The 10,337-nt window shown below is 30.9% G+C and overlaps 1 protein-coding gene across 1 annotated transcript; it reads right to left on the reverse strand.

Moving 5' to 3' along the window:
- Positions 1 to 1,332: 1,332 nt before the first annotated feature.
- On the reverse strand, positions 1,333 to 3,926 carry LOC101509149 (uncharacterized). The gene is made up of 3 exons (XM_004491693.3): positions 3,277 to 3,926; positions 2,989 to 3,115; positions 1,333 to 2,093 (listed from the first exon to the last, which is right to left on the reverse strand). The coding sequence occupies exons 1-3, from the start codon at positions 3,870 to 3,872 to the stop codon at positions 1,530 to 1,532; spliced, it is 1,287 nt and encodes a 428-aa protein (XP_004491750.1). The 5' UTR covers positions 3,873 to 3,926; the 3' UTR covers positions 1,333 to 1,529.
- Positions 3,927 to 10,337: the final 6,411 nt, after the last annotated feature.

A 10,337-nucleotide genomic window follows, 5' to 3' on the forward strand; every position in this document is an offset into this window, starting at 1 on the left:
ATGTTCTTCTTGATGTTGTAATACATTACTAAATTTATACTTTTATACATTACTAAACTCATCAAGGGGGGTTTGCTGTAATACATTTATACTTTACTAAATTTAAAAATTGTTCTAAAAAATAGATGTTTGTTGTCATCAAAATGAGGGATATTGTTAGAAACAAGTTGGTTTGAAGAACTACAACCCTTACTTGTTTCGATGATAATAAAATCAGTTTGTGGGAACAATTTAAAGCACTAACGTTTTGATTAAGTGTGCAATTCCCTGATCAAGTTATCTTTATAGAATCTTATATTATATCCTATGATGATTGGACTAAGACAAAGGAACAACAAGACTTCTCTTCCCTCCATTGATCGTCTGACTCTTATTTATGATGTATGCTCTGAAAGAATTCAACACTCTAATGAAAGTGATCAATGCTCCGAAGACAACAAAGCCTTTGTGCATCCTCTAATGAACATCCTAAATTTACTACTTGTTTGAAGGTCTATGAGACATGCTCTGATCATCGTATCCTCTATTTTCCCCTTCTTCATACCAAGATATGCTATTTCAATTACAAGGATCCATTTTTGAAAGTTTTCTATGGCAAATCAATCTCAAAATATTTGATATGAAATTTCATGATTTATGTTGATTTCTTGCAATCGGGATAACGACCATAAATCCTAAACGATCTCTATAATAGGACGTGAATTCCTCACTTGAAAAACAAGAAATGCACAAGGCGAGTGAATTCCTCATTGTTTTCTAAATTTTTTTAATATGATTTTTCTACCAAAAATAATCGTATTCAAGACACGTCGAATACTAATTATCAATATCTCTTTCAACATTAATTCAAACTCGGATTCATTAAATATGGTTTTGGTTTTGGAATTTATGTTCAAGAATAGGATCACTAAATTAAAATTTGATTGAAACAATAGTTGTTAGTATCGCAATTAATGGAGGTAAGAATAGCACATTAGTGCAAAAAAAGTTTTGGTTCGGCTGGTTTAAAATCCCAACACATACAAATCAATCCATATAAACAACAAGGTTCGGTACCCATAAAGGTGTGTAAATTTTATCTTCGTATAAAATCAGATCATAGAAATCAAGAATTTAAATCATGAAGAAAAAAAAAATTGACTTAAAGTACTATAAAAAAGATATAAATTTTATAAAGGTTTCAAGTCTAGTGGTATCTTATTCCTTGGTCAGGTTCAAATTTGAGGTATTATTAATTTGGATTTAGTGTGAATTTTGCTGTTAACTAAACTCTTTAAAATAAAAAAAAACAAATAAAATCAAACCTACAGAAAAAGATATCCATCCAAGGCATAAAAATAAGAAAACTTTATTTCCATCCATATCCATACAAGGAAGTTTCAAGTCTAAAGAGAGTATGTGGCCCTATACATAGGGCATGAGTCAAGTTAAAACTAAACATGACAAGAGAAACACAAGATAAAAAGAAACAAAGAGAGACACCAAACAATGGATCCATGCATGATGACCCTACTACTGTACTACTGACCTTAAGGGTTTCTATAGATCATCTCCATGAGATCAATTTCCTTCTTCATAGAAACCTCAGAAATAATATTCTCCATTCCATATGATCCAAATTGATCATAACTCATTGTGCCACCAGATCCACTTCCCATTCCATCATCATTGAACATCATTGGCACATACCCACCACCACCAAGTTCATCATCCTCTGGGTTAGTACCCCAACCTTGATCAGAGCTGAAATCACTCTGATCTGAACTTTCATACTCACCAAAGTTTGCATTGGTAATGTTATTTGGCTGATTCCCAATATTCATCATGTTCATGGATTGTTTCATCAGCTCCTTTTTCACTTCCTCCGCCGCCGCAACTTCCATGATGTATTTCTGAAGAAGCATTCCCTTTGAACTATTTCGCCTGTTGTGCCTTTTCTTGGCGTACTGCCGACGCTTAGTGGCGTTCCAGTGGTTCTTGATTGAGTTCTCAGTGCGTCCTGGCAATCTCTTAGCAATTTCTGCCCATTTGTTTCCAACTGTCTTGTGAGCTTCAATCAGTGTTTTGTCTTCCTCTTCACTCCATGACTCCTTCTGCAATCATAATTATGATAAAAATTAAATATTTTTAATTATATGATTGTAATTGTGACGATTGATTGAAAGTTTAAAAACATTTTATATTGATAGTCTATATCAATTAAATTTTTAACATACATAACAAATGAAACCCTTAGTAAAAAAAGACAAATAAAACCAGGAGTCTAATTAAAAGCAAGCCACATGACATTAGTATTCAAATTTTCGTGCTATTAAACATTAATCTTACAAATGAGGGAGACTAAATTAATCTTTGTCAAAGAAAATATTAGTCCTACAAATGTGAGAGAATTAACATATATGAAAGGAGCAATGTAAATAGAAGTCACATGTGTTCAAATAGTCAAAGTTAACCAAAATAAAATAAAAATAGGAAAGGATGTACGAAAAAAAAAAAGGTCAGGTTGCGTTTTTATAAACAAAATTAATAAAAATAGAAAAATGAACGAACGTTGAGTATTACAAATAGTTCGATATGAACTCAATGAAATGATAATAAAATTATTATGTACTATTGTAGAAACTTTAAGATCGTATGTAAAAAAATATATATAAATGTTAGTTACAAATTCGGTTTATCGTCGTAAAATCATGTATTCGTGCATGATTTTATTTATTTATTTCATACATAGTAAAAATAAAACGATAATCATATATAATGTGCACTCCCAAGATCTAACCAAATGATTGATGCAAGTGTGGCGTGTTGTAATCTCCGTTGTATAGAGTTCGATTCCTAGTGATAAAAAATTATATACAAAATAAAATGTATAATGAATGAATATATACTATTAGATTGTTAAAGTAAAAAGTAGGCAAGAAAAAGTATTGCTCAAAATTGATACTATTCTGTGAATGTATAAGCAATAAAAGCTGGAAAGGAAGAAACCTTAATGTTGGGTCGAAGGTGATTACACCATCTTTCCCTGCACTGTTTCCCAATCCTTCCATTCAAGTACTTAGCAATCTGTGACCATTTTTTAAGCCCAAATCGCTCCACCAATTCAACAAGAAGGCTACAAAAATATATATATAAAAAAAAAAAAAATTAGTCAACATATCTTGAAATATTTAGACTAAATTTTAAACAAATATTTCTTATAGTAATTCATATGCTAAATAATAATAATACTAATTACTAATATTCATCGTTGTAAAAAAAAAAAAATTCATGTACCTATCCTCATTCGTAGTCCATTGTCCTTTGATTTTATTGGGATCCTTGTGCTGAATTTCGCTATTCATTTGAATCCTCCCTCGATCATTCACTCGGGGTTTGTTTCCAATTCTTCCATGGGTGCATGAAGAATCTCCACCTTGAAGCTTAGGCTTAATTGCACCATCACCATAAAGGAGTGATGGTGCAGATAGAGTGGGACCCACACCCACCTGAGATTGAAAGAGATTGTTTTTGTCGTTGGACAAATCCCAAATCCCTTTGCTACTGTTAAGGCGACCATGCATGGTTGGTAATTCCATGTTTGGTTCAAAGGTCATTGGATTTCGAGCATCGACGAAATCTCGTTGGTATGAAGGTGTTGGGATCATAGAGATCATCGAGGAGGAAGAAGGAACCCTCGTAGCGAAACCAGGGTGGTTATTCAGAGGATGATGTTTCTTAAAATGGTGATTTTGGTACAAAAAGGTGGTGTAATGTGATGGTGGTGGAGGTGGAGGTGAAACAACTGAGCTTGGAACCATCTCTGATTTTATGGAAGGTGTTTTAGGAAAATTCATAGAAAGTTTTTCTCCAAAACATGGATCTAATTCCATAGCTCAGAGAGAGAAAAGAGAGAGAGAAATATTTTCTTGTATGAGAGTTTGTGAAGTGAGTTGGGGTTCAAGAGTTCTTATGAACTCTACTTTTAGTTCTAATTAATAAAGAAAAAAATACAAGGAGATATTAGTGAGGCTCACATCACACATCATAATTGATATCATTACATCAAACGGCTGAGATTCATTGTTTCTATGACTGTTGAGCTTCCACTTGTATAACTCAGATGACAAAATAGATTTTACAAAGATATTTTTTGATATTATCTTTCACTTTGGTAATTTTTTTAGAAATAATAAAAGGAAATGATGAGTTTGTTACAAAGTTTTGTATTTTAGGGAAAGCTCTAATAAAAAATATAATGAGCCCACTAATAACATGTGAAGGTTCCATTATTATTAAAACGGAAAATAACATATTATTTTGAATGTGTGTAAATTTTGCAAAAAATATCATTTGAAAAATTAGGTAAATTCTTAGGTATGTATAAGTTTAATTGGGTATTAATACCCTTACCACAAAATCAACTCAAAATTTAAAATATTTAAAAATTAATTAAATATAAAATAATGATGGGTTTTAGATTTTAATTTATATCTATTGACATTGTAGAATTTTTTTATTCAAATGTCTAATCTGATTTTATAATGTTTTAATATATTTCCATAAATATCTAATTAGTGAGATGCAATTAAATGCAAATGTAAAAATAGTTTATACTATTCATTTTACATATGAAATATATTTACCACCATCAATAAGTTATAATAAGTCACGTATGATTATCACTATGAATTCATTCACGTGTTATCATTTATAATATTATTTTATAAATTATAAATTAATGATTTGATTGATAATATTTTTAGAGAGTAAATCAATAATAACATAAAATAATAAAAAAAAATAGTAATAATCATTTGTTTTTAAAGGAATTTCGAACGAGACATGTAACATGAGGGGTAATTTGAACCGATCTTTATCTTGTTTTTATTTTCTTTGTCTTTATTTTTTTGGGGTCGAGTAAGCCTCATCTCATTTTTACGAACCAAAACAAACTCGTAGTAGTATAAATAAATTTAATTCATATGTTACACACCCACAATTTTTTTTTTTTAATTTTATAAAAAATTAACAAGGTCCCATTCACAAAAGTATTAAAATTAAATAAATAAATAAAACATCCTTGGGATTTCATTTTTAATTAGTGGGTTAAAACGATTGCACAATTCAACTATGTAATTACGATTCAGATGATAGTTACAAGGATATTTAATATATTAAGATGCAGATTCAAATATAAAATCCTAGTTTTTCTCTATATTAATTTGTGTAATTTTACTACTACACTATTTAGAAAAAGCAAAGCGATTGCACAGTTTAATTTTTAAAGTAAAAGGAACAATTTCAGTTTCATAAAGAAAATTTTAACTATCTAAACTTTTTTTCGAGTCATTTTGACTCAATTAACTATCAAAACATATTCCTATATTATCTTACAATTAGAAATATCTGATGTTTTCAAATTAATTTTATAAAATTTAAAATAAAATGCTCAAGCTGTTGGTAAAAGTAGAGCATGACTTTTGTAGTTTTAGTGTGTATTAAATAACATATGTAATTAATTAAAAAAAAAAAAGTAATCATCAGACAATTTTCAGTTCATGATCACTATAAATAGTAGCTGCAATAGAAAAAGGAACATAATTCAAAATATTACAATTAAATAATGAAACGATGTTAAATTAAATGATAATGCATTTATTTGCGTCAAAAAAATGAAAATGCATAGAAAACTCCATAAGGCAATCAAGCGTTAGTTAAAAAATGTGTAAAAAAAAAAAAGCATATTACTTAAAAGTTTAATAGATATACACCAACAATTTAAAATAGTTTTACACTGACATCTAATAGAAATTATTCCATTTTGACATCACATAATACATGAATTCTATTTATTATATTGTAATATTTTTTATTTATTTTAAGTTATATTGTAATATTGATAGATATATTAACTACAATTAATATATTTTTGTCGATCCTAACATGCCACATACTTCTCCATTTAAGAAATAATGTTTTTTATTTAGACTTATTTTAATGTGATTTTATTAAATAATTTTTTTTGAAGTTGCAATAAAAACTAACTGAAAAAATATATATGTAAAATAAATTAATATTCTATGAAAAAAATATGAAATCCAATGAAATATAAAATATATGAAATCCAACACACTTTTTGTTAGTTGAGATGACACGAAGATTCTAGAAGAAGAACCGAATAGAGTCCAAACTATTTGTTGGAGATTTTAACAAAAGCGTTTGTTTTATAAAATAACGTTGCATTTTGTATCGCATAAAACACAGAAAATAACGTGCAATTACAATTAACCAAGATAAAACATTTGGCACTTTATACTCTTGAACTAATGTTTCAATTTTATTTCAATCAATCAACTAGAGTTAAGAATTAGTACCAATTTGAATAGTACTAAAGATAGAAAAAGTTAAAGAATGAAAAACTCAAATATTTCAACACTTTTCATGATTATCGAATTCATTCAAAATTACATTTTAACATATTATTCAAATTCGTTAATAAAGTTCAAAATATATTTTTTTTAATTGCAAGCTTTTATATCAAAACCAAAGAATTTTTTTAATAGCCACCAAACACCAAGAACCAAACTGGACAGAACATAAATCACATACATAGAACATAAATCACATAAAGTAAAAGATAAGGGAAAAATTATCTTCCTCTAATTACAACACTGGTACTAACAATCCCTTCTTCCCTGAATACTCGAACCATATTCTTTGAAATGCCCTTCGCGAAAATATGAACTAGCACATTCAAATTGAAGACACCTCTTAAATCTTGAAAGTCTCAAATACCCTAGAATAACCACCAATTTTAGTACATTAACAAGATATATCCCCTCCTTTTCAACCTTATCAATGTGCAGCCAATTGAGCCCTCAATTGATCACCATTGGAACAATCATTACTAGAATGTATACCCAATTTTGTGCTTTTTTTTTTCTTAAAAAATTATGTCGCACCAAGAAATTGAATCAGAAAAAGTTTTTATTTTTGAATGTTTTTCTTGAAAGAAATGAACGTTATAGGTTGAATTAAAATGGTTCTCTTTGGAATGAAAAAACACCTTAATATTTTTTATAAAACGTTCAAATATCAAAAGATAAATAAGTGAAACTAAAATAATTGAATGGTAACAGAAAAATTGAAAATTTTCACTCACATAGATCGATTCACATAGAACATGAATTAATTCGTAAGTGATTCAAAACCCTGAGATTTCAACCCTAAACAACTTGAATTGACGTATGCACAAGAAATTGGTGGTTAGAATTGTGTTTCTTTTTAAAATCTTTTTAACGTGACTAAGCTAAGATAAGGAAAACAAGATAGATGACCAAAAATAAAACAGAAAAAAAGAAAAAAAAATAGACGATTTATCCTGGTTTACCACCAACACCGTAGCTACGTTTAGTCCCTTCAACTTAAATGATTTAATCCACTAGTTCACCACCAAATTACACTTTCACTAAGCACCTACTTGTCAAATTGACTGTGTTCAAGTATTCTCAATCTTCTAGCTTAGTACAATCAAACTGTTGAGGAAGGCAACCACTAATAGGTAGGTTCACTACAAAAAAATTTGAAATATTGCGGCACATGCTCTGCGACGGTTTTTAGAAAACTATATGTGTTCATACACTGCGACGGTTCCTGCGGCGTTTTTTCGCAACGGTCGCCATATTTTGTTGGAAATTAGAAACGCGCTAACCATTTTGACATCCCGCTGGTTCTTTTCCCCCTCAAATCTCTCTCTCAGGTCTCATAACTAAAAACCCTTTTACCCTAAAATTTCATAACTAAAATTTTGTGCCATATCGGTCATTCCTCCCTCCACATTGTTCAGATTCGACTTCTTGCTAGAGTTTTACGACCTCCTTTCTGCTCACATTTTCTAGCCTCGGTTCTGCTAGCGTTTATGGCCTCCGTTCTGCTCGCGTTATCCGAACTTCGTTCTAGTCGCGTTTTCCAACCTCCGTTCTGCTTGCATTTTCCGGCCTCCGTTTTCTCGCGTTTTCCTGCGATGATCTTGCTTCGTTTTCGTATCACGTGTTTCACACACGTTTTCTGGTGCCTCAGGTTAATTTCTCTTTTTTGGCAAATGTTTTTCGTACTCACGTTTTTTATTTTTCACCATTACAATTTCAACTTTCTGATTGTTCTTTTTTTTGCCCTTTTTACTTGTTTTGTACAATGATTGAGTTGAATGTTTTGAAACTTCTTCTACAATGATGATTTTGAATGTTTTGAACTGTTTTTAATTATGTTATGATTGTTACGCACAGGTTCAAATCTATGGTTGAGACTTTCAGGTTGAAACTTGTAACGTTACAAGAGAATAAGTTTAGGTTTTCTGAAAATGCTCTCACAAGAAAGAGTTTATGAAGTTGTACTTTCATAAACTTATCCCAACACTTAGGTAAAATGAGTAATTAAGAGAAAGGGTGCAACAGAGGTTGTATATGCTTATAATAGTGTGTTTCTTGTTTCTTCCAAGTGAAGAATGCACGTCCTTTTTTAGAGATCGTTTAGGGTTTCTTGCCATTATCCTGAATGCGATAAATCAACATAAATCGTGAAGTTTCGCATCATATCTCTGGATTGTTTTGCCATATAAAACTTTCCAAAATGGATCCTTGTAATTGATTCAACGTATCTTGGTATAAAGACAGAGAAGTAGAGGATACGGTGATTAGAGCTTGTCTTATAGACCATAGACATGTAGGAGATTTAGGATATTCGTAAGAGGATGAGCAAGGGCTTTGTCTTCTTCGGATCATTGACTTCCTTAAGAGTATACATCAAAAACTAGAGTCAGACAATCATATATTTTATGTGATGATGTGAATATCATATGTAGACGAACATCCACTTGTTGAAGTCCTTGGAGTCAGACGAATTAGAGCATAGCTGCATTCATCAAAGGCAACTAAAATATAACATATCATGTATTTCAAAAGTCACTAGATGTGCGTCTTAGAGTGTGTTCACTAGACATAAACGAACAAAATAAAGAGAATTCTTGGTGTTGCTTTGTCTTAGTCCAATCAACAGAGTATATAACATAAGATCCTAAAAAGTTCACTTGATTAGGGAACTGGATATTGAATCAAAACGGTAGTGCTTTAAATTGTTCCCACAAACTAATCTTGTTATCATCAAAACAAGTAAAGGTCATAGATCTTCAAACCAACTTGGTTCTAACAATCTCCTCCTTTTTGATAATGACAAACATCTATTTTGTGAAAAAAATTTAAATTTAATAAAGTATAAAAGTATTAGAGTATTACAACAAAGCTCCCCCTTAGAATATGCATGATCAATTCATAAGATGAAAGATATTATAATAGAGTAGTTTAATATGCGTTAGTAACTAAAGTTCAAAAAAGAAAAAAATGTATTGCTAAAAGTTCTCAAAAATGCATTATCCCGCTTTTGTCTTAGACAAAAAGATAGGGAAACAAAAGGTAAAATATAGAGAAACAAACAAAAAACATTACGAAAAAAAAAGGCAACTAAGAGTTTGGATTGGTAAACCTAGCCAAAATTAAATTAAAGGGATTCTGAATATCTTTATGATTTTTGCCAATTTGTTCCATAAATGCCTTAGTCTTGGCTTCTAGCTGATCAAAACCTTCCTTTTTGCAAAACTGAGTGGGGTCAAACAAGGGGCCAAAAGGAGTTATATAGGGACTTCTAGAAGTTGAGTCTGTAGACCCTAAAGTAGCAGCTAGAGGAGCATCGAAAGTGTGTATCTCAATCTATAGGATTAGCATATAAAGATATAATGGTGCTATCAGAGCAACTTTTGGAGGTTATAGAAGAACACCACTAGAATGGGATGCGACATCCATTGATGAGCATTCAATTGTGGCTATTTGGAGTTTTCTAGAGCGATTTCTCTTGGCTTTCTAAAGCTGTAGGATCTATAATTAGATGATCTCAGTTCTTTCTCTGAAAGTTGTAGACTTTTGGGAAGCCAATTGCAATCAATGATTCTTGTTGTCCATAATCTAGTTTGTGACAAAGCAGAGGACTTTGGTCAAGTCCACTAATTGGAAACATCATTAGGATCCAAACTTTGAGAATTCATATTCCAGGTGGAGGTAACTTTGGTAGAAAAGGAGGTAAGGAAGAGGTGGAGGTTTGGGGAAGCTAGAAGGAATGAGTTGTGTAAGGGGAATAAGGTAAAATGGGATCTTGGAGGTGGTAGAGTAAGAGTAAGAAGGGAAAGGTCTGGAGGAAGATGTAGAAGAGTCGTCTGACGACGAATAAGAGATTAAGTCAACAGGAACTGATGTGATTGGCTCAACTTGTTGGGGAGAGGGAAGTATAGAGCTTAATGAGGGGGGGGG

This window comes from Cicer arietinum, chromosome 3 (assembly GCF_000331145.2).
Source record: "Cicer arietinum cultivar CDC Frontier isolate Library 1 chromosome 3, Cicar.CDCFrontier_v2.0, whole genome shotgun sequence".
In the NCBI taxonomy this organism is placed as follows: domain Eukaryota; kingdom Viridiplantae; phylum Streptophyta; class Magnoliopsida; order Fabales; family Fabaceae; genus Cicer; species Cicer arietinum.

Excerpts from the sequence above, each read along its gene's own strand:
- LOC101509149 (XM_004491693.3), bottom strand. The coding sequence starts at position 3,872 with ATGGAATTAGATCCATGTTTTGGAGAAAAACTTTCTATGAATTTTCCT. Across the intron at positions 3,116-3,276 it reads TGGACTACGAATGAGGATAG|CCTTCTTGTTGAATTGGTGG; the intron begins GTACATGAATTT and ends ATATTTTTGTAG. Across the intron at positions 2,094-2,988 it reads ACCTTCGACCCAACATTAAG|AAGGAGTCATGGAGTGAAGA; the intron begins GTTTCTTCCTTT and ends TTATGATTGCAG.